General features: G+C 39.3%; 1 protein-coding gene across 1 annotated transcript in view; it reads right to left on the reverse strand.

The window, feature by feature from the left end:
• Window positions 1–264: 264 nt before the first annotated feature.
• The window catches only part of KLF8 (KLF transcription factor 8), a 113577-nt gene continuing 88230 nt past the window's right edge, over window positions 265–25611 (reverse strand). Inside the window, exons 3-6 of the mRNA XM_016213257.2 lie at window positions 25021–25588; window positions 21565–21667; window positions 20785–20924; window positions 265–3897 (exon numbers count right to left, since the gene is read on the reverse strand). Of these exons, the coding sequence (XP_016068743.1) occupies window positions 3716–3897; window positions 20785–20924; window positions 21565–21667; window positions 25021–25588 (993 nt within the window). The 3' untranslated portion in view covers window positions 265–3715. The remainder of the gene's footprint in view (window positions 3898–20784; window positions 20925–21564; window positions 21668–25020; window positions 25589–25611) is intronic.

Consider the following 25611-nt stretch of genomic DNA (forward strand, 5'->3'; position numbering starts at 1 on the left):
GGCCTAGAAGCAACAATACCCCAGTAGCGATAAGCATACCTAATGCCTAGATCTTGGTTTCTAGCACAATTCTCCATTAAAAGGAGTCAGGGCTCCTTAAAGAAATGGCTGATTATAGAAGTGGGCCAAAAAATATACAAGATGAACCCGGAGCATCTTGTAGTGCCAGCAAATAAGTATATGCTAAAAAACAAATGATGGGAGTATGTAAAAAGGACTTAGGAGTCAACCCAAAAGAGCATCCAATGGCCAAATCTGGAACAATTTGAGCATACAAAATAAGTTTTTATTGGATTATAACCCAAAGTATAAAGTCAATGTGAGTCCATACTGACACAAGTAAATTGTTGCATAAATAAATAAATGAAGAAGAGTCAAATTTCCCACGCAGAATTCCAAATAATTTTTTTAGATACTTACACTCAAGGATGTGGTGCACAACTTCCCATTCCTTAAGTGTAGGCTGTATATAATGACTTCTTTCCAAAGAGTACAGTATGGAATGTGGGGGAGAAACTACAGAGGAGGAAGCTGACAAACACTATCTCAGCCAGATAATCAAGGTTAACATCACGGATTAAGTCACGCTAATGAGATGTGATGAAAATAGCAGTTTACCTCTATGGTCTTCCTCCTATAAACTCATAACCTCAATTTAATAAGAAAAATATCAGACAAATCTCAATTGAGGGACATACTCCTCAAAACTGTCAAGATCATAAGGAAAAAGGAAAATCTGAGAAACTGCTACAATCAAGAGAGGCCCAAGAAGATTAGAGCACTAAATGTGATGTGGTATCTTGAATGGGATGCTGGAACAAAAAAAAGGGTATTAGGTAAAAATTAAGGAAATTTAAACATAGTTTGGATTTCAATTAATAAAGTAGCAATATTACTTCATTAATTATAAAAAAATGTGCCATACTAAAGAAAGATGTTAATAATAGGAAAAACTGGATGTAGGGTATAGGGAAACTCTCTGTAGAATCTTTACAAATTTTCTGTAAATCTATAACTTTTCTAAAATAAACATTTTATTTAAAAAGAAGTTACCCTCACAAGCCTTTCTGTCTTACCCACAATTCTTTCCACCTAATCTAACCAACCAGTTCACATTCTTTAGTCTTTCCTGAATTTTCCAATTATAATCATCAATAGTTATGTTCGACTGACAATTATCTATAGATGGAGGAACTCCACTGCAACAAATCCCTGGATATTATCTAATCCCATTGAACAAGGCTACTTAAGAGCTACAGTTCCTTTTCATCTCACAGTCTGTTTAACAAAATTATTTGTGCTTTTGGTGCAGTACTATATTGTACTGTATTTGAATCCCTGTATGGTATGAAATACTCTAAATTTTGACACATTTCTTGAAAAAGATGTAATGATTTTTATCATCATTTGGATGGGACTATTAATAAAGCAGTAACAAAGTCCCTCATTACTTTGCAGGAAAATTTTTGAATACAGGCTTAAGGGTGTCAGAGATATCAATATTTGGAAATTTAATTTGATCATCCTGGTTAGTACAATAGTACGTTCGATAGCCTTTATTTATTAATAGATTATATGCTCCAATGCAAAAGATACTGAGGCATGGGAGGCACAAGACAGATATGAACTCTGGAAAAGGGAGTCTCAGGATCCAAACTCTGGAGAAAATGGGTCCTTGGACTCTACTGTGAAATACCATATCAAGGTGTTAATTCACCTTTAACAATCTTAGAGCTACATAAAAGTTCCCTTTTAGTCTACAGTGTGGAACTTACACACCAAAAGTCAGAGGAAAGTCTATTTCAAAATAACAATGAGAAGGGTAAATATCCACATGTCGTTTTGAATGATACAGGCAGGCCTTGAATTTATAAAGCTTTATGATCTGGACATCGTATGTTTAAATGAGGTAAATAAATTCTGAGATATTACAGAAAGTAAAGAAAGAGAAAAATTTTAGAAGAGAAAAATTGTGTGCCTAGTGTTATATGTCCATGACCACAGGAACACTTTACTTTTTAATCAACTGAGTGGTCTGTTTTCTGAAGTATAACATAAAATTGGACAAATACTGCAACCAATCATGTCAAGTTTCTCTAATTTGCTTTAATAATGTGATCCCTGGGAGAATGGGTATGCAGGTCTATAAGGCCTCAAGGAAACATCTGCGGAAAGAATCTGACCCGTATTTGTCTCATCTGTAAAATATGACTGATGGGTAGGACTAGATGGTTATTAGGATCCCTTACTGTTGTTAGAATTTTATGACTTATTCAGAATGGATAATCCTTGGGAGGTAGTAACCTAAAGTATTTAAGCCAGGACTAGTTGAATTTCTGTCAAGGAAAGGGGGCTCCATATGAATACAACCTTTAGGAGAGAGGTTGAGTCCAAAGTTAAGTAATGCAAACTCCTCCTCTCCCTGGAGAGAGGAAATATGACATGTGGAGGTAGATCTGAGGTCCAGAGCCTGGAACACAGGGTTTTATGTTGCAGAGACTATTATGAAACAGTCAAATTTGGTAACCAAATGTGTGTATTATGCAACATTCTGTAATGGCTAAAAGAAATGGCATAGGTGCTCATAGCAGTTGCAGAACATCAAATTGCTTTCTGTATTTCAGTTTTCACTAAAAGCCTCTTATATTCCAATTGAAACACAGGAATACATGCTAATAATGCCATGGAATGAACAAATATTTTTCTTACAACCCCTCACTTTTCTATAACATGGCCCCAGTGTATGATTTCTCATCATGCATTATACTCATAATAGTTGCTTTATGTAAACAAAGAATAAACAGTACAGTGCAGCCCCTCAAAACACTATCTCGACAGGCTGCCATTTGAATGAGGTTTGTGATATCCAAGTGAAAGTCCCCCTCTATTTGTTTTCAGGATTATCCTGGTTCTGCTTCTTCCTGTCATGGTCCAACACACTCTCCTGAAACACCCTTCACCCTACTGGCATGTCAATGTGTGCTTTGAATATTTGTCCTAATTAATATTTAACCTAAGAAAAATTGTGATTGTGCTGTAAAATCTTTAATCTTGAAGGAGGAAGAGAAAGAAGGAGGAGGAGACAGACAAAAAGATCCCTTCATTTCCTTCGATGGACTTAAGAAGCAGAAGTGCCTGCACTGTGTGAAAACCAAGCTGTAAGAACAAATAGGATTGGGTTTGCAAAACCTTTGTGTTTTCTATGGGACTCAGTTTATTCACTGAGAATGTGTCCTATGCTAAGGACCCAAGTCTATTCTACCAATGAACTACACTGTTATGCCCTCTTCTGTCTAGGAACTTGAAAAAAAGTCATTTTAAAACACTACCAACCACTTTTAAGTACAGATTCAAAAAAAAATATATATATGGATAAGAATTCTAGAAGAAGAAAAAAAACAACAGGAAAAAAGCAGCATATGTTTGTTCACAGCCTTGAGTTGGATTCCTGTTTTGTTGTTGTAGGAAAAACGTCCCATCTCTGACCATGGATGCCACACTTTTTATTAAACCTATGTGGAGGAGAGGTGAAGATGGAATATGAGGAACCACCATGGGAAATCAGCTATCTTTTCCTCCAGTCTCATCAACTTGGCTCCTGAGCTGCTCCAATACCATCCAGAGGCAAGCTGGAGTCAAAGAGGAAAAGATGGTCAGGACTCAGCACACACGCAGGAATGAGACCAGGGCAGCTCTTCTAGTGCGACTGTGGAGCTCACATGGTGTCATGGCGCCGGCGGTGCAGGGACAGGTGGTCAGAGCGAGAAAAGCTACGGTTGCAGTCTGTGCACCGGAAGGGCTTGATGCCTGTGTGCTTGCGGAAATGGCGGGTAAGCTCGTCTGAGCGAGCAAATTTCCAGGAGCAGCCATCCCAGGTGCATTTATAAGGCTTCTCTCCTAAAAAGGGAATATGAAAAAACAAGGGGAGTCAGAAAAGGGATGTTTGGATACTGAAAAGATAATAATAGTACATAACTTTTTATCAAGGCTTTGGACAAAAGGTGAGGCAATCACTTTGAAGACATGCTCTTTCGCCTTTACAGAAGTGCTAAAAAGAAGCTAAGATGGTAGAATGGAAAACACATAGGTGCTGACTCAAACAGGCCTTTGCTTGAATCCAGGCTCTACTACATCTAGCTGTGTGACCATAAATAAGTAAATTCTCTCTGGCTGGGTCTCTGCTTCATCATCTCTAAAGGCGGATAAAATACCTCACAGGGTTGTTTGACACATTTTCTTTTCTGAACACAGCTAGTAAATGATAAACCTCGGATCCAAACCGAGGTCCTTGACACTTTACCCTATACCACACTGTAGCAACCATCCTCTCCTCTAATACCTCTCAGCAAATAGTCTAAAATAGAGACACACACATAGAAAGATTATGAGATTCACAAGAATGAGCCCTCAGCTCAGTCTACAAGCCTCCTTCTGTGTAAGGTCACAAGTTAAAGGGCATGGAATGGCATGAGAAGAAGCATCAAGTCCAACTTTTTGAAATAGTCCATGCTCAGTACCCACAGCTTGCACCTGGGTTATATATGAAATATGTACACTGTGGATAAAAAGCTAAAAGAAAAAAAGGAAAATAAATACATTAACACAAGATAATCACAGCACATATTTAAATACTCAAAATAAAGGCAATATCAATATACTTAAATGTAAATTATGAGAGGAATTATTAACAGTCAGTGAATATCTCTGGAAAGTGAGGATGAAAATTAGGGGAAGAGGAATCTCTCTTTTTCACTTTTTTGTATCATTTGAATGTTTAAAAAATCATGATATTATATTTAATAATAAATTTTTTATTTTCTTTGTTTTAAATCTATTTTTTATCCTCACCCAAGGAGATGATAATTTTTTTTAAAAAATTTATCGTTGCCTGGCCGGGCGTGGTGCAGCTGTTAAGCGTTGACCTAGGATCCAGGCGATCGGGGTTTGATTCCCGGTCAGGGCACATGCCTGGGTTGCGGGCTCGATCCCCAGTGAGGGGCATGCAGGAGGCAGCCGATCAACAACTCTCTCATCAATGATGTTTCTATCTCTCTCCTTTTCCTTTCCTCTCTCTGAAATCAATAAAGATATCTTTGAAAAATTTTTAAAAAATTTTAAAAATAAAAAGTTAATCTTTATTGTTGAAAGTATTACAAATATCCCCTTTTCCCCCTCTACTGACCCCGTCTACTGTGCACTCCTCCCCCAGGCCTTCACCCCACTATTGTCTGTGTCCATGGGTTATGCATATATGCGTATAAATTCTTAGGTTAATCTCTCCCCACCCATCTACGGGCCCCTGCCTTCCCTCTGAGATTGGTCAGTCTGTTCCATGCTTCTACGTCTCTGGATCTATTTTGTTCATCAGTTTATTTTGTTCATTAGATTCCACATATGAGTAAGATCATGTGACACTTGACTTTCTCTCACTGGCTTATTTCGCTTAGCATAATAACCTCCAGGTCTCACCATGTTGTCTCATAGAGTAAGGGATGCTTCTTTTTTTACAACTGTATAGTATTCCATGGTGTAAATGTCTGAGAAGATGCTTGATATGATTTCAATCTTCCTGAACTTGTAGAAATTTGTTTTGTGTCCTAACATGTGCTCTTTCAGAATGTCCCATGTGCACCTGAGGAGAATGCCTATTCTGCAGCTTTGGGGTGGAATGTTCTGTAAATGTCAATTAAATTCATCTGATCTACTATGTCATATAGAGTCACTGTTTCATGGTTGATTTTTCTGTCTGGAAGATCCATCCAGAGAAGCCAGTGAAGTGTTAACATCCCCTACTATGACTGTATTGCTATCGAGCTCTCTTTTAAAATCCTCCAGAAGTGGGGTTTTATTTTCCAGCCTGTGTGAGTCTTTTGTTCTGAGGTGGGTCTCTGGTAGACAGCATATATTTGGGTCACGTTTTCTTATCCATTCAGCTACAGTATGTCTTTTGATTGGAGCATTTAATCCATTTATATTTAAGATTATTATTGATAGGTACTTATCTATTGCCATTGTATTTCTTTACACCTATGTCTCTCACTATTTCAATGGTGATAAATTCCTTTAGGCTTTTTTGTCTGGGAAGATCTTTATTTCACCATCTATTTTGAATGATAGCCTTGCTAGATAGAGTAGTCTTGGATTCAGATACTTGTTTTGCATTACCTTGAATACTTCATGCCATTCCCTTCTGGCCTGTAGAGTTTCTGATAAGAAATCAGCCTTATGGAAGCTCCTTTATTGGTAACAGATTGCTTTTCTCTTGCTGCCTTTAACATTCTCTCTTTGTCTTGAATTTTTGGCATTTTAATTATGATGTATCTGGGAGTGGGCATGTTGGGGTTCTTCTTCCTTGGGACTCTCTGTGCCTCCTGAACTTGTGTGACTTTTTCCTTGACCAGGTAAGGGAAGTTTTCTGCCATTATATCCTCAAATATGTTCTCTAATCCTTGCTTACTTTCTACCTCTTCTGGTACTCCTATGATACAAACGTTGTTATGTTTCATGTTGTTCCACAGCTCCCTCAAACTATCCTCTTGTTTTTCAGTTGCTTTTTCTTTTTGGTTCTCTAATTGAGTGACTATTTTGTACCCTGTCTTCTAATTTGCTGATCCTATCCTCAGCTTCCTTTAATCTGCTCTTCATGACTTCTAATATTTTTTTATTATTTCTACTGTCATTCTTAATTTCCTTCATAATTTCCATTTCTTATGCTGTTGAGCATCCTTATAATCAATATTCTGAAGTCTATATCTGATAGGTTGCTTATCTCTATTTCGTTTAGCTCTTCTTCTGGAGGGTTCTTTTGTTCTTTCATTTAGAGATTCTTTTGATTGTTATTAGTATCTTAATGAGCATCAGGATGTAGAAACTGCACCCAGGCCCTTGGAAGATGGCGGTACTGTGAGAAGCAGCAGAGTGACCCTGCTCCCAGCCACAGACTCGATTTACTCCTAAAATCCTATGTAACCAGCTTGAAAAAAACAGAGAAACATACCAGAGTGGATGGAGTGCGAGTGGGGAGCACTGAAGAAACATCACAGAGTCCATTGTGTATTGTCCTGCCCGGCCAACACCCATACAACATCTTACACGTTGAGGTTGGGGCTGAGACACAGTTAGTCCACCTGAGAGGAGGGTCCTCCCAAGGACTGATCAACAACAATCTAGACCCAACCACAATAGGAAAACATAAAGAAACCACAAAAGGGGCACCCACAAGAGGGACACGCCTAGAACAAAGAGCTCACAGGTATAAGGAAAACACACTTCTGGGCTCCACTGGATCCACAAAGCAAAATCCATTCCCACAAGACTGGGGAACAGCAAATATATCTAATATATAGATACAAACACTAAGACCTACCAAAATGGGGAGACAAAGAAACCCCCAAATTAAAGAAAAGGAAACATCGCCAAAAAAAGACTTTGATGAGATGGAGTTAAGCAAGTTATCAGAAACGGAGTTCAGAGTATGGATGATGATGATGTTCAAGGAACTTAAGAAGACTCTAGATGATAAAATCGAGGACCTTAGTGAAAACATGAAAAAAGAGATACATACCATAAATACAACTCAGAGATAAAGAATGCTGTATCTGATATCAAGAATGCACTGGAAGGAATTAAAAGCAGGCTCAATGAAGCAGAGGATAGAATAAGTGACTTAGAAGACAAGGTAGAAAAAAATCACAGTCAGAGCAGCAAAAAGAAAAAACACTTCAAAAGCATGACGACTGTCTAAGGGAACTTTGGGACAATGTGAAGCAAAACAACATTCACATTGTAGGAGTGTCAGAGGGCGAGGAAAGAGAGAAAGGGATAGAGAACCTGGTGGAGGACATAATTATAGAAAACTTCCCTAGGCTGACAGAGAAAGCCACACAAGTTCAGGAAGCACAGAGGGTTCCAAACAAGAGGGACCCAAAGAGACCCACTCCAAGACACGTCATATTTAAAATGGTAAATGTCAAGGACAAAGAGAAAATATTAAGGACTGCAAGAGAGAGACAAGCAGTGACCTACAAGGGAACCCCCATAAGGCTGACAGCTGATTTCTCAACAGAAACTCTTCAGGCCAGAAGGGAATGGGATGAAGGTCTGCAAGTAATGAAAAGCAAGAATATGAAACCGAGATTGCTTTAACCAGCAAGGCTATCATTTAAATTTGAAGGTGAAATAAAAAGCTTCCCAGACAAAAAAAAAAAAGGCTAACGGAGTTCACTAAAACAGCATTGCAAGGCTATCATTTAAATTTGAAGGTGAAATAAAAAGCTTCCCAGACAAAAAAAAAAAAAGGCTAACGGAGTTCACTAAAACAGCATTGCAAGGCTAACGGAGTTCACTAAAACAGCATTGCAAGAAATGCTAAAAGGACTGCTTTAAGAAAAAGAAGGAATAGTGAGAGAAAAGTTCATCAGCATAAAGGAGAAAAATGGCATTAAATAAGTTGATACCAATAGTAACCTTAAATGTAAATGGAATAAATGGTCCAATCAAAAGACATAGGGTAGCTGAATGGATATGAAAACAGGACCCAAATATATGCTGTCTACAAGAGACCCACCTGAGATCAAAAGACTCACACAAGCTAAAAGTGAAGGGATGGAGTAAAATATTCCATGCAAATGGAAAGGAAAAGAAAGCTGGAGTACCTTATTTCAGACAAAACAGGCTTCAAAATAAAGACAATAACAAGAGACAAAGATGGTCACTACATATTACTAAAGGGATCAATCCAACAGGAGGAAATAACCCTTATAAACATTTATGCACCAAATACAGGAGCACCTAAATGTATAAAAAATTCCTTGGGGGACTTTAAAGGGGAGATTGACAGCAACACAATCATAGTGGGGGGCTTTAACACCCCACTGTCAGCATTGGACAGATCATAAAAACAAAAAATCAACAGGGAAATGAAGACCTTAATGAATCACTAGACCTAATGGATTTAATTGACATTCATAGAACATTTCAACCCAAAGCAGCAGAATAAACATTCTTCTCAAGTGCACATGGAACATTCTCAAAAATAGACAATATGTTAGGGCACAAGGTAAGACTCCACAAATATAAGAAGATTGAAATCATATCAAGCATCTTCTCAGATCACAATGCCATGAAACGAGAAATCAACCACTATAAAAAAACTCAAAAATATTCAAACACATGGAGGCTAAATAGCATGTTATTAAACAATGAATGGGTTACCAAGGAGATCAAGGAAGAAATCAAACACTTCATGGAAAGTAACGAAAATGAACAGACAACAACCCCAAACCTATGGGACACGGCAAAAGCAGTCCTGAGAGGAAAATTCATAGCATGACAGGCCTATCTCAAGAAACAAGAAAAAGATCTAATGAACCATCTAACACAACAACTAAAAGAACTAGAACGAGAACAGCAAGGAAAGAGTCGAGGAATTAGAAGGAAGGAAATAATAAAGATCAGAGCAGAAATTAATGACATAGAAACTAAAAAACAATACAAAAAATCAATGAAACCAAGAGTTGGTTCTTTGAAAAGGTAAATAAGATTGATGCACCTTTAGCCAGACTCACTAAGAAACAAAGCAAGAGGACCCAAATAAATGAAATCAGAAATGAAAGAGGCGATATAACAACTGACCCAACAGAAATACAAAGGATTGTAAGAAAATATTATGAGCAACTATATGCCAACAAACTGGACAACATGGGGGAAATGGACAAATTCCTAGAAGCATACAAACTTCCAAAGCTGAATCAAGAAGAGGAAGAAAACCTGAATAGGCCAATTACAACTAATGAAATTGAAGCAGTAATCAAAAAACTCCCAGCAAACAAAAGTCCTGGACCAGATGGATGTACAGGCGAGTTTTACCAAACATTCAAAGAAGAATTCACACCTATTGTATTCAAAGTATTCCAGAAAATTCAAGAGGAGGGAAAACTCCGATACTCTTTTTATGAGGCCAGCATCATCCTAATCCCAAAACCAGACAAAGATACTACAAGGAAAGAAAATTACAAGCCAATATCCCTGATGAACATAGATACTAAAATCCTCACTAAAATACTAGCAAACCGGATCCAGCAATACATTAAAAAGATCATACATCATGACCAAGTGGGATTTATTCCGGGGATGCAAAGCTGTTACAACATCCGCAAATCAATAAATGTGATACATCACATAAACAAAATGAAGGACAAAAATCATATGATCATATCAATAGACGCAGAAAAAGCATTTGACAAAATCCAGCACCCATTTCTGATAAAAACTCTCACCAAAGTGGGAATAGAGGGATCATACCTCAAAATAATAAAGGCCATATATGACAGACCTACAGCCAACATCATACTCAATGGGCAAAAACTAAAACCATTTCCATTAAAAACAGGAACAAGACAGAGATGTCCACTTTCACCACTCTTATTCAACATAGTACTGGAAGCCCTCGCCATAGCCATCAGACAAGAAGAAAACATAAAAGGTATCCAAATTGGAAAAGAGGAAGTAAAACTGTCATTATTTGCAGATGACATGATATTGTACATAGAAAACCCTAAAGACTCCATCAAAGTACTACTAGATTTGATAAACAAATTTGGCAAGTTAGCTGGATACAAAATCAACATCCGGAAATCAATGTCATTCTTATACACCAACAATGAACTTTCAGAGAGAGAAACTAAAAAAGCAATACCATTTACCATTGCAACTAAAAAAATGAGATACCTAGGAATAAACTTATCCAAGGATGTAAAAGACCTGTACTCGGAAAACTACGTGACACTGAAAAAAGAAATAGAGGAAGATTTAAACAAGTGGAAGAATATATCATGCTCATGGATTGGAAGAATTAATATCATTAAAATGTTCATACTACCCAAAGCAATTTATAAATTTAATGCAATTCCTATGAAAATACCAACAGCATATTTCACAGATCTAGAACAAACATTTCAAAAATTTATAAAGAACCAAAAAAGACCCCGAATAGCTGCAGCCATCTTGAGAAAAAAGAACAGAGTGGGAGGGATCAATTTACCAGACTTCAAACCATATTCCAAAGCCACTGTAATCAAAACGGCCTGGTATTGGTACAACAACAGGCATACAGATCAATGGAACACAACAGAGACCCCAGAAATAGAGTCAAGCCATTATGGTCAGTTAATATTTGACAAAAGAGGCAAGGGTATCTAATGGAGTAAAGACAGTCTCTTCAATAAGTGGTGATGGGAAAATTGGACAGATACATGCCAATGAATGAAACTAGACCACCAACTTTCACCATACACAAAAGTAAACTCAAAATGGATAAAAGACTTAAATGTAAGTCACAAAACCATAAAAATCCTGGAAGAAATCATAGGAAGTAAAGTCACAGACATCCCATGCAGTGGAATTTTCACTGATACATCTCCTAGGGCAAAAGAAACAAAAGAAAAAATAAACATATGGGACTACATCAAACTAAAAAGCTTCTGCACAGCAAAAGAAAACAGCCTCAAAATACAAAGGAACCCCACGGTCTGGCAAAACATATTTGCCAAGGATGAATCTGATAAGGGACTAATTTCCAAAGTGTAAAGAACTCATACTACTCAGCAAGAGGAAGACAAACAACCCAATTAAGAAATGGGCAAAGGACTTAAATAGACACTTCTCCAAAGAGGACATACAGATGGCCAAGGGACACATGAGAAAATGCTCAATGTCGCTAATCATCAGAGAGATGCAAGTTAAAACCACAATGAGGTATCACTTCACACCTGTCAGAATGGCTACCATCAACAAATCAACAAACGACATGTGCTGACAAGGATGTGGAGAAAGGGGAACCCTGGTACACTGCTGGTGGGAATGCAGACTGGTGCAACCCCTATGGAAAACAGTATGGAGGTTCCTCAAAAAATTAGAAATGGAGCTGCTGTTTGACCCAGTGATTCCACTCCTAGGAATGTATCCTAAGAATCGTAAAACATTAATCAGGAAGAATATATGTACCCCGATGTTCATAGCAGCACAGTTTACAATAGCTAAGATCTGGAAACAACCCAAGTGCTCATCAGTAGATGAGTGGATAAAAAAGCTGTGGGACATGGAATACTATGCAGCTGTAAAGAAGAAGAATCTCGTACCTTTTGGGACAGTATGGATGGACCTGGAGAATATTATGCGAAGTGAAATAAGCCAGGCAGCGAAAGACAAATATCACATGATCTCGCTTATACGTGGAATCTAAAGAACAATAAACTGATGAACAGAATAGATTCAATGATATAGAAGCATAGATGAGACTGACAAATGTCAGAGGGATGGAGGAGGTCGGGTGGGTGGAGGGGGAGAGAGTAACCAAAGAATTTATATGCATATATGCACAACCCAAGGACACGGACAATGGTGGGGAGAGGGACTGGGGAGGGGGAAGAAACAGGGTGCCGGGTCATTGGGGAGAAAAAGGGACAGCTGTAATATTTTAAACAAAAATAAAATTAAAAAAAAAAAGAAAGGAAAGAAACTGCAGCCAGTAGGGCAAGAGGTTTTCCAGCAGGGTGGAGTAATTGCTTCCCCCTTAGGCAAAAGCTGCTTGGAAGGTAAACGTGTGCCTCTGAAAGACGTCCTCTGCCATATGGGGGAATGACTCAGTACCAGGGTCCAGATGGATCCCCTCTGAGTTCTATTCCCCCTCCCAACTCCCAGGATTCTCCTCACACAGCTCTAGTCTACTCTGCCTTCCCTCCACCAGAGCCCAAGGTGAGTGGCTGCACACGAAACTTTGTATGCTGACCCTTTAAGAGGGTGTCTGCATTTCCAGCTGTCTTTCCCTGGCAGATAGAAACCCTGCTGCTTTTCACAGCCAGATGTTATGTGGGCACCTTTCTCAGTTCTGGTGCTCTTGGCTGGGAAGCCCAGTCTGGGGTTTAGGCCCCAGAATCCTCAGTGGGAACGTCCCTCAGCTGAGATATCCCTCTGGACCTTTAGCTGCTGCCTGTGGGAGCCCCGCCAGCCCTCTTGCGCCTCCACACTTCCTAGCAGTCTCTATTCAGTCTCCTCTTTTTGTCCTTGGTTATGAGTGTGTTTTCCAGCTTGTCTTCAGTTGCACTTGATTATTCAGGATGGTTTTTCTATATTTTAATTGTAATTCCAGTTTGGTCCTGTGAGAGTGTCAGTGTAGCTTCCACTCAATCTGCCACCATCTTGAAAACCTCAATGCTTTAAAAGGAATCACCTTACATTTCTTGCCAAAGCTTCTCAATTGCACATAGTTCTTGAGCATCACTTTACAAATTTTTGGTAACTTAGCAGTGGAAGGAAAAGTAATGAAATGAAGCCTGGGTCCATGTAGCACCTCCTTCATGGGGAAAAATATACTATCCCCAAGTATATTTTTTCCATTGAGTTTTAGAGAGAGTGGAAGGGGGAAGGGAGAGAGAGGGAGAGAGAGAGAGAGAGAGAGAGAGAGAGAGAGAACAATCAATGTGAGAAAGAGACATCAATTTGTTGCTTCCTGCACAAGCCCTGACTGGGGCTGGTGATAAAATCAGCAACTGAGGTACATGCCCTTGACCGGGAATCAAAGCCGAGACCCTTTGGTTCTCAGGCCAATGCCTTAACTACTGAGCCAAACCAGCCAGGACTACATCTATTTTTAATTATAGTTAACATACAATATTATATTAGTTTCAGTTGTACAACATAGTAATTAGACATTCATATACCTTATGAAGTGATCACCATAAGCCCAGTAACCACCTGGCACCATACATAGTTATACTATTCACTATATTCCCTATGCTGTACATTATATTCCCATTAAATATTCTTTTTTGAAAATCTCTGAAATTTTTATTGGCCTCCTATCTCTGCAAGGGGTGCCCAACTTATGCTCCCTTAAATGCCTTAGAACTTTGGTGCTGTTGACCTCAGATACCACTTTGCTGTCCACAGTCCTACGGGTAGTGGTCTTTTGGATGGATTGGATGGAGTGGCTGTCAATATTATTGTAATAACAATGTGTCGTAGCAGGGGGGTAGTAAACATTACATGGGGACCATTCATAAATTATATAAATGTCTAACCACTATGCTGTGCACCTGAAGCTAATATAATATTAAATGTCAACTGTGCTGAGCTGTGCTCTGTGCAGCACACATTTAAGAACTTTATTGTTGCCTGGCCAGGCATGGCTCAGCAGTTAAGCATTGACCTAGGATCCAGGAGATCGAGGTTCAACTTTCGGTCAGGGCACATGCCTGGATTGTGGGCTCGATCCCCAGTCGGAGGTGTGCAGGAGATAGCTGATCAACTAGTCTCTCATCATGGATGTTTCCATCTCTCTCTCTCCCTCTCCCTTCCTCTCTCTGAAATCAATAAAGATATATTTTTTAAAAAATCTTTCAACAAAGAAAAGCCCAGGACCAGAAAGTTTCATAGGTAAATTCCACTAGGCATTCAAAGAAGAATTCATATCAATTCTTTTTAAACTCTTTCAAAAATTGGAAGAGGAGGGAATGCTTCCAAACTCATTCTATAAGAACAACATAACCTGATACCAAAACCAAACAAAGCACTACAAGAAAAGAAAACTATAGATCAATGTCCCTAATGAACATAGACGCAAAAATCTTCAATACAATACTAGAAAATTGAAATCAACAGTCCATGGAAAGGATCATATAACATGACCAAGTTGGATTTACCCTTGGGGTAATGAAAGGATTGTTCAATGTACTCAAATAAATCAATGTGATAAAATAAATTAACAAAATTCAAAAAAATCCATATGCTTATCTTAATAGATACAGTAAAAGCATTTAACAAAGTTCAACATCCATTTATAATTAAAACTGTCAACAAAATAGGTATATAAGGAACTTACCTCAACACAATAAAAGCCATATATGACAAACCCACAGCTAACATCATAACTAATGAGGAAAAATTGAAAGCTCCTTCCCTAAGATCTAATACAAGACAAAGATGCCTTCTCTTCCCATTTCTTTTTAACATAGTACTGGAACTCCTAGCCACAGCACTAGACAAGAAAAAGAAATAAAGGGCATCCAAATTGAAAAGGAAGAAGTAAAATTATCTCCATTTGCAGATGACATGATCGCATATATACAAAACCCTAAATACTAAAGACTGTTAGAACTGATTTTAAAAATTCATTAAACTTGCGCTATATAAAATCAACATACAAAAATCAGTAACATGTCTATACACAAATAAAAAAGTATCTCAAGAGGAAATGAAGAAAACAATCCCACTCACAATATCAACACACAAGAATAAAATACTTAGAAATAAACTTAACTAATGAGGTGGAAGATTGTACACAGAAAATTATAAAACAATGATGAAGAAATTTTAAAAAGACACAGATAAATGGAAAGACATCACATGTTCATGGATTGGAAGAATAAATATTGTTGCCCGGCAGGTGTGGCTCAGCAGTTGAGCATTGACCTAGGATCCAGGAGATCACGGTTTGATTCCTGGTCAGAGCACATACCCTGGTTGCAGGCTCAATCCCCAGTAGGGGGCATGCAGGAAGCAGCTGATCAATGACTCTCTCATCATTGATGTTTCTCTTTCTCTCTCTCCCTCTCCCTTCCTCTTTCTGAAATCAATAAAGATATTTTAAAAATTTATTTAAAAAAGAATGTTGTTAAAATATCCATAATACCCAAAGTGACCTACAGATTCAATATAATTCCTATCAAAATCCCATTGGTGTTCTTTACCGAAATAGAAAAACAATCCTAAAATTCATATAGAAGCACAAGACCCTGAATATTCAAAGCAATTCTGAGCAAGAAGAATAAAACTGGGGGCATCAGACGTTCTGATTTCAAAATATATTACAAAGCTACAGTAATCAAAAGTGTATAGTACTTACATAACAACAGATGTATACACTAATGTAATAGAAAAGAGCTCAGATACAAATACATGCTTCTATAGTCAATCTTCAATTACACGTCAGTAAGAAACAATGGAGTAAGGATAGTCTTCAATATATGGTACTGGGAAAACTGGATATTCATATGCAGAAGAATAAAATAGGACTCTTATCTCACACCATATACAAAAGTAAACTAAAAATGAATTAAAGAATTAAAAGTAAAACCTAAAACCATAAAACTACTAAAAGAAAACAGGAGGAAAACTCCTTCACATTGGTCTAGGCAATGCTTTTTGTGGATAAGACACCAAAAGCATAGAAACAAAAACAGAAATTAACAAATGAGATTCCATCAATCTAAAAAGCTTCTGCATAGCAAAAGAAACAACTAACAAAGTGAAAGGCAACCTATGGAATGGGAGAAAATATTTTGCAAACCACATATCTCATAAAGAGTTAATATCCAAAATGTATGAACTCATACAGTTAAATAGCAAAAACCACAAGTAGCCCAATTAAATTATGGACAAAGGATCTGAATAGACATTTCTCAAAAGAAGACATGCAAATGGTCAACAGGCATATAAAAAAGCCAACAGGGAAGAGAAACAAGATGGCGGCGTAGGTAACAGCTGCACCCACTGCCTCCCACAACCACATCAAAATTACAACTAACATACAGAACCACCATCACTCAGAGCCTCCTGAGATCTGGCTCAATAGAAGCCCCACAACCAGGGAGCTGAAGAAGCACCGAGACCAGTAGGAGGGGCGCAGACGCGGGTGGATCGGGGCTGAATCGTAGAGACAGGGCCACAGGCACACACCTGGTGCAGCTGTTGAAACTTGGAAGGGAATCTCGGCGGTGGGGGTTTCCCAGAGGAGTGAGGGGTCCCAGCCGCACAGCACGACCCCAGACCAGAGCTCCAGGCTGAGAAGAGACATCCCCACAACTCTGGGCTGTGAAACCAGGAGGGACTGTCTCTGAGGGTCCTGGAGGCTGCGGGAGCCCCAGGCAGCTCCTCTTAAAGGGCCCGCACTCGGACTCAGATGCACGACCTCTGAGCCCCAGCACCAGACAGCAGCTTGAAAGGACCTGGGACATTTGGGGAGGAACTAACCTGCCTGGAATCAGGGTGAGAGGTGGGGGGGCAGCTTTCTCCCAGGCAGAAGAGATGGCAGAGGCCATTGCTCCTTTGGCGAGTCTCCCCTGCACACAGCCAGCCAGCAGGTGCCATATTTGAATCTCCAGCACCTGATTCACACCTTTGGCCCCGCCCCATGATTCCCAGAGGCCCCGCCCCTCCCCACCTGCAGCTCATCCAGGCCATTTCCAGGGGCTTTTTTGTGCAAGGGGCCTCTCGAGCCTCATGCTTAGGACTTTCCTAAAATCTCTCAAACAAGCAGCAGCGTGCCCCATACAGCTTGATAAGTGGCCCCAGGCCTGGCACTAGTGGCAGCCTGCATTGGTTGATAGCTTGGCCTCTCCTGGACAACGCCAGCCCAGCACAAGTAGCAGCCATCTACGGTTTGCTGTGTAGCTCATGCTGGGTGGCCCTGGGCAAGGCACTAGCACAGGCTGACTTTGCACCTCCCAGGAGACCTCAGAGACAGTTCACCCAGTGGTCAGACTAGACCACACTGGATTACAACCCTACCACATCCACAGGTGACACACTCAAGGGGAGCACTTGGTGAACACCAAAGCTCCACTGAAGTAAATCTTGCTCCATAGGGGTGTCTCCAGCACAGCAGCTCTCTGGTTGTAGTTGCAGCTGGTCCTCACAGCTGACTGGCCTGGGGGTCAGTTCCTCCCAGTGATGCCAACAGCAACCAAGGCTCAACTACAACAGGACAGTGCACACAGCCCACACAGGGGAGCACCTCGAAGGCCCAGCTCAGGTGACTGGGGACGCTGAGCCACTGGACCCTACAGGACACCTACTACACAAAGCCACTCTACAAATTCCAGGAGACACAGCAGCTCTACCTAATACATAGAAACAAACACCAGGAAGCAGCCAAAATGTGGAAGCAAAGAAACATGTCACAAAGGAAAGAACAGAAGAAATCTCTAGAAGAGGAACTAAATGAAATAGATCCAAGCAAGGTAACAGATACAGAGTTCAGAATAATGGTTATAAGAATGCTCAAGGATATTAGTAAGAGTATGACAAAAATAATTGAGAAAATCGATGACACAATAAAGGACCAATTTGAAATGAAGGCTACAGGAACTGAAATGAAGAATAATTTACAGGGAATCAACAGTAGGGTAGAGGACGCTGCGAATCAAATCAGCAATTTGGAACATGAAGAAACAAAACACATTCAACCAGAAGAAGAAAAATAAAAAAGAATCCAGAAATATGAAGATAGTATAAGGAGCCTATGGGACAACTTCAAGAGGCCCTTATATTCATATTATTGGGGTGCCAGAAGGAGAGGAAAGAGAGCAAGAAATTGAAAACCTATTTGAAAAAATAATGACAGAAAACTTCCCCTACCTGGGGAAAGAAATCAACTTACAAGTCCAGGAAGCACAGAAGGTCCCAAACAAGAGGAACCCAAAGAGACCCACAGCAAGACACATCATAATTAAAATGCCAAAGGTTAAAGACAAAGAGAGAATCTTAAAAGCAGCAAGAGAAAAGCATTTAATTACCTACAAGGGAACACCCATACGGCTGTCAGCTGATTTCTCAACAGAAACTTTGCAGGCCAGAAGGGAGTGGCAAGCAATATTCAAAGTGATGAAAAACATGGAACTACAACCAAGATTACTCTACCCAGCAAAGCTATCATTTAGAACTGAAGGTCAGATAAAGAGCTTCTCCGACAAGGAAAAGCTAAAGGAGTTCATCAACACTAAACTAGCACTACAGGAAATGTTGAAGGATATTCTTTAAGAAGAAGCTAGTGAACAAAAGAATCTGATGAACTAAATAGATCCAGAGACATTGACGCATGTAATAGACGATCATATTTCAGAGGGAAGAGGAAAGGGGGGTGGAGGGTGGGAAGAGATTAACCAAAGAAGTTATATGCATATATGCATAATCCATGGACACAGACAATGATGGGGTGAAGGCCTGGGGAGAGGGTGGGAGCGAGGTGGAGGGGGTCAATTGGGGGGGGAAATGGGACACCTGTAATACTTTCAACAATAAAGATAAATTTAAATAAATAAATAAAAGAAAATTCAGGTTTAATATATATCATATATCTATCATCTATCTCTGTTATCTATTTATCTGTCTAACTGTGGCCTGGATCACAACAGTAGCCTCTTAAGTATCCTTCCCCTTTCCACTCTTGCACCTCGATGTTTCTATCACCAATCACTGCATGCAATATGTTCTAGTTATGCTAGACTTGTCGGTTATTAGAACAAGGCAAGCTTACTCAAATCTCACAACTTCAACTATATACATATATGGTCAGTAGAATAGGACTCCATCCAGTAATCGAACATGGAGGAGAAGCAAACAAAACATCAATAAATAAGGAAGAGGGTCATGGGAATGTCGAGAGAATACACCCTGGAAATCAGTAACCTGTTCATAGCCTCAGGGCACTGCAACTAGGACTCTGGATCCTTCTTTACAAATCCTAACATGAAAAATGTAACAGAATATTATGTTTCCAAGAAAAGAAGGTCCCTTTCTTGTCTAGGGTGTCCAAGTCTCAATTCTGAGCTAGAGATGACTTGGGAGGAAGAGTCTCCCAGGAAGAGGGTATAAACTGATGACTGGTAAGCTATATCTGGCACATAGGAAGGTTTCTTTAAATCCATGGTGTTACACAAAAATATTAGTTAGATGCCAATATTCAAAATCTAGGGCATTTCACATAAAAATCTTGATCTTCTGCTTTTCTTTAAAACTTGGGAAATTTGGTAATTCTTTTTGTTTTTACATTAAAATTTAATACTTTCATTTAACAAGAGGCACCATAAGAAAGTGAAAACCAATACCAGCAACAAAACAAGCCACTGACTTATTTGCAATGCATACAAGTGAGAGAGGATTAGTATTTCGTATATATAAAAATCCCTCCAAATCACTGTTTTTTTAATTGCAGAAAGAAAAATTTAATCTTTATTGAGTATATCTGCTCAAACAAACAAACAAATAAAAATTGAGAGTCTAGTAAGTGTCTCTCATTGTTCCCGATAAAATAAACATTAAGACAGGTTTTGCTTCTGCCTCCATGATTTAAAATATTTTCCCTGTAGTTAGAAAACTAAATGTAGGCAAAGTTGACCTCTGGCACTTTGTTCACTGTCTCTAAGAAAATGAAGTAATTCTTATTTGGAGTTGAGTGACAGCTCTCCCCCAGATGGGGCAGATGCCCCCCACCCACAGTTTGACACAATCCCACCAGTTCTACTTTACTTATTTTTTCTAATGTGCACCTTTTTTCAAATGTGAACAAGCATATGTTATAGGTTGGTGGATGGTGCTGAGCTCAAATACTTGCTTTAATTTCACATAGTTTAAACCGCCTTTGAGCTTTTCAATACTCAGAAAACCTGTGGGGCTCTGGTAGCAAGGGAGGCAGTGATGACTTAGCTGCCTTAATCTTTGTGTGTTACAACTTCTCAATTAGAAAGAACCACAGGTGATCAATGAAAATGATGACCATTCAGCAGACATCAGGCTTAGTGTACTCATAGGCTGGTTTTATAAAAGCTACCTTAGAGGAAGAACAAGACATAGGAGTAAAAGCCATGAATGGAGCCCATTCCCATAAGTATAAATGAATCAGTCTTTGTTTGAAGACTTTCTTCTCTTCCTATCTCTCAGAGACTCTGAGTGTATGTGTGCACGCGCGCGCGTGTATGTGTGTGTATGGGGGCGTGGAGGTGGGCAGACCTGTATGGATTCTGCGGTGGGCTTTCAGGTGAGAGCTTTTGGTGTATACTTTGCTGCATCCTGCAAAGTCACATTGGTGAATCCGTCTTCTCTTCAAGTCAAGGGACTCTTCTCCCTGCATTTGGGTCATTGCTGCTGGTCTGAGCAAAACAAGAGAAATAAGGCCAAAGAATGATTTTAAAGTAAAGGCTAAATAAATGGATGTACATACAGTGGGAATGCTTCATACATGCATTTAAGTTATGCAAATTTAACACTAGGTCCTTAAAAGAAGAAATAATTAATATAGTACAAGCAATTCCCTCAACTAGCCCATTCTGCTCAGTAAGTGCAGGTTCCAGGAGGTGGCAATGTTTCCTTGGGTGGTTTCTGTTCCCAAACAGTGTGAGCATTTCACTCTAACAAGTCTCATTCTTGTTTTTAAAGAAATATATTTGTCATACAACATGGTTGCTAATACACTACTTTATTAGTTCCAACACTAGAAGACAAGGCTGCTTTAAACTTACAGAAAGAAACACTATGCAACTGTACTTTATAGGAAATTAGATTTTTAAAGGGTAAAACTGATGATCTACAATTAGAACATAACTCTGCCATAATATGCATGTCTATGCACATGTATGCACACAAACCCATACCTTTGCTGGGAAGGCAGTTTTCCTATATTTTGTTGTCCCCAAATTTTTACTATTGTGTTTGAGAATTTGTTCCATTTCTACCACAGACACACACATATATACACAGAAAGGGACTTGAAGTAAAGACAAAAGTACTCACTCTTGCTGTAGTCCCTGTAAGGCCAACGATCCACTTTCATTTGCGCTTTCCTCACTGTCACTTGGGATTTCCAGTGGAGACATGGACGTGGGGTCAACTTTCACTAAAAGCAAAGAAAAGGAGCAGTGTGGGCTACAAATATATGTGTCTCTGTCATCATTTTCAGTATTCCCAGTTTGGCCCACAATGAGAAGTAGCAGAAAGAGAAATAAAGAAAAGGCAAAGACAGAAGAAGTATATTTGTATAGAAGGAAGAGAAGAATATTTAAAATATTTAGCATAGCTGCAAACAGAAATTCTTTTGAGGGAAAGGTAGTAAGTACCATTCTGGTACCATTAGAATAAGCTTCTCTAGGACGGTGAGTGAGATAGGATAGTGGGTTTCTCTAGGATAGGGTGTGGTTACAGTTCAACTCTCTATCTCCAGCCCCCAGGAGAGGGTCTGCTTAAAAGTCAGGTTCAATGCATGTTTGTTGAATCATACTCTCTGAATAGTTCCCTGGCTGTCCTAAGATAAATGCCTACTCTCAGCCCAGAGGTAATAACACATCCTTTGGCTTTTGTGCTCCTAAATGAAAACAAGCCAATGAGAAGAAATGCAAACCTGGTACCTAGTAGGTGTCTGATACATATTACATCCTTCCCTTTCCCTCCATATGTTGGGAGAAGCCCTCAAATATTTATTATCAATTACTTGTTATCAATTTCTGACACCTAACAAAACTCAATCCTGTGGTCAGCAGGCTCCTCGATCTAGTAAAAGCTTCAAAATTTCTATATAGAAGAAACTTAAGGGTGGTAATAAGATTGAATGGGGAAGGATCTGGCTAGTGCAGTCACCTCCATACATTGATTGTGCATCATTCACTAAAAAGTTTTAAGCATAGCCCTGGCCAGGTGAGTCAGTTGGCTGGAGCATCATTCCGTACACCAAAAGGCTGTGGTTTTGATTCCCGGTCAGGGCACATACCTAGGTTCCAGGTTCAATCCCAGGTCTGGCGGGATGCAGGAGGCAACCAATTGATGTTTCTGTCTGTCTGTCTCTGTTTCTGTGTCTCTGTATCTATCACTCTCTTTCCCTCCTTTCCTCTCTCTAAAATCAATAAACATATCCTTGGGTGAGGATTTAAAAAAAGTTTTAAGTGTGCATCTCAATATATATGTGTTTGCATATGTGTTTGATATAAATGTATATTAAAATTTTGTGTACATTATGAAAATAAACAAAAAATAACATGTAAGGGGCGAGAAAATACAAATAGAAATTTTGATACTTTCTCCCTGTGCTCCAATTGTCTTGTGCACCTCTCTCACCTGAGGTGTAAGCATACCATTTTGGAGACCACTGGGCTAATAGTCTTAGCTTAGCATGAAACTACATAAAACACTTTTAAAATTTATTATTTAAATTGGCTCCAGTGGACTGATGGATATTATGGTGGGAATTCAAAGCCCCTTCAAACCATTCCTAGGTGCTACCACTGTCTTGATATCAGCAAATTCTCACACAGGGAATTTTATTTTTCCATTTCATTTTTTTGTTTGGCTCTCTTTCCCTATATAAGAATTTATAACCATATTTTAATAAACCTCTTCAGGAGATCTCAAAAACAAGACTGTTATGAATACTTACATTATCAAAATTAACCACTAGCCAATGGCAACATTTTTATTCAAAGAACACTGCAGAGTTTCAGCAACTTGATACTTAGTATACTGTTTTTCAGTATCCTACATTTAGTGATGCAATGATTACAAGGCATTGGATTTCAAAGGTCAAAAACTCTTAGGAAGTTTATTTTATATATATACTGAGCTGAAATCTGGTTCCTAGTCATTTCCACCCATGTCTCTCCCCTTTGGTCTTTTTAATTCAAGCTAAACATTTATCAGCTACTCATTTGACATGGATTTGAGTCCTCTCACCATCCTAATCTCTCTCCTCTAACTATACTGTAGTTTCCTAACATCCTTCCTAAGGCATAACATCCAAAACTGATTAGAATGCTAGATGTGGTGAAGCTGAATATCTTGAAAAACTTCAAGAAGCCTTACATTTTTCTTTGATCATTCCCAATTACAAACTAAAGTGGATATACTTTCAGGACGGTAACTGGGTGGGTGGGGGATAGTGGTGAAAGGGAGACTCACTTTATACCTTTTGGAATTCTGAACTTATTTTAAAAATTAAACAAAAGGAAAGATTACAGCATATGAACTCTCTCCTGGACAAATTTTCAAGTTTGTTCATCAAATTATTTGTTGTGAGACAACTACTATCTACCACTATGTTAGGTTCTCTGAAGACGCACAAAGAAAAATAAAATACAGTCTTGTCCTGGAGGAATTTACAGTTCCGTGAGGAAGAATGCCCATGTACTTGTGATACCGGCGAGTAAAAAGTAAAATGGAGGGTGACAGGTGCTAAATGCAGAGGAACACAGGGAAAATGGCAATATTTCAAAGAAGACTTTTACCTGCAGGGAGAAACAAAGTACAGTGTTAGGAAAGGCAGGAGCTAAGTCTGGCTAAGTATGTAGGACTAGAAACATTCTCAACCTGTCCACCAAAGCATTCCTAATGGCCTAAAATAAATACACTCTCCTGGAAAATCCCAAGCCTTAGTGAGCTTAAAATCATTTTGAAAGTTTGTGTTTTATCTTAAAATGTTACTCAAATTTTATATTTTTCTCTTTAATAAAATCATATTTTTAAAATATAAAATGTTTTAAATTACTTACTCTCAAATAATATATAGGTTCCAGGAAGATACATAGTATTTCACTCAAGGATATGCATACCCCAGTCTGAGAAGCATGGACTAAACAAAAAAGAGTCACTGTACATTCTTAAGCATTGAAAAAGCAAGGTGCGTGAAAGATTATGCTTGAAGCTGTGTGCAAGGAGGTAGAACAACTCAAAACAAGAATAGATGACAGTAGCTAAGATCCGGAAATGGCCCCTGCCCAACAGTAGATGAGTGGATAAAACAGCTGAGAAAAATTCACACCATGGGATATTATGCAGCTGTAAGAAGAAGGATCTCTTATCCTTTGGGACAGCATGGAGGGACCTGGAGAGTATTATGCTAAGAGAAATAAGCCAGGCAGAAAAAGACAAATATCACATGATCTCACTTATATGTGAATCTAATGAAAAAAAATAAACTGATGAGCAAAACAGGTCCAGAGACATGGATGCATGGACCAGACTGAGGGATCTCAGGGCAGGAGAGGAAACAGAAGAGATTAACCAAAGAACACATATGCATATATGCATGGCCCCTGGATAGAGACAATGGTGTGGTGAAGGCCTGGGGTGGGGCAGGGGGCTGGGCAGAGGGGGGCAAAGGGTGGAAAAATTGGGGGCATCTGTAATACTGTCAACTATTAAAAAATAAGAGAGAGAATAGATTGATGAAGGTGAAGCCCAGGAAAGGGGCACCATGATGCTCACCTGATCCAGCATTTTTGCCATCTCCTCCAATGAGTGGGACTGTAATGGCTGCAGGGTTCCCATCTGCAGGCAAAGTAGTATACACCATGGGCAGCGATTGTACCACTACTGGGATGGTCTTCAGGCCACCACTCATTTTATTTGGCAGACTGACTGAGGGGATGGTGTGAATCACATGAAAGATCTGCTGGCCACCAGTGCCCTGAGAGGAGGCCAAAATAGAGCCTGGAGTCAGAACGGCAGGGATGTTTGCTAAAGTGCCTGTATCAGATGCCGAAGTGGACACTACAGGAGTCTGGGGAGTAGGCTGCGGCTTGGGAGGACGTATTGGAGCTTGTAGCATGCTGGCAGGTTGGAGAGGAGCCTTGGGCTTGTGAAAGGAGAGGTCTACTGGTTCCACCTGGGGCAGGCTGAAATCATTAGCCAGAAGTTCTTCTGGGGGCTCAATCTTGATGTCATTAAACAGTGCTGGGTTCTCCATGGGATTGGCATCCAGAAGTGGTAGAGATGTCATATTACCTCTGCCTGCTGTCTTTGGGGGATCTCTGATCTGAACAGAGCCAGTGACCTAAAATAAATTAATAAACAAAT

Source organism: Miniopterus natalensis, chromosome X (assembly GCF_054644295.1).
Source record: "Miniopterus natalensis isolate mMinNat1 chromosome X, mMinNat1.hap1, whole genome shotgun sequence".
Lineage (NCBI taxonomy): Eukaryota > Metazoa > Chordata > Mammalia > Chiroptera > Miniopteridae > Miniopterus > Miniopterus natalensis.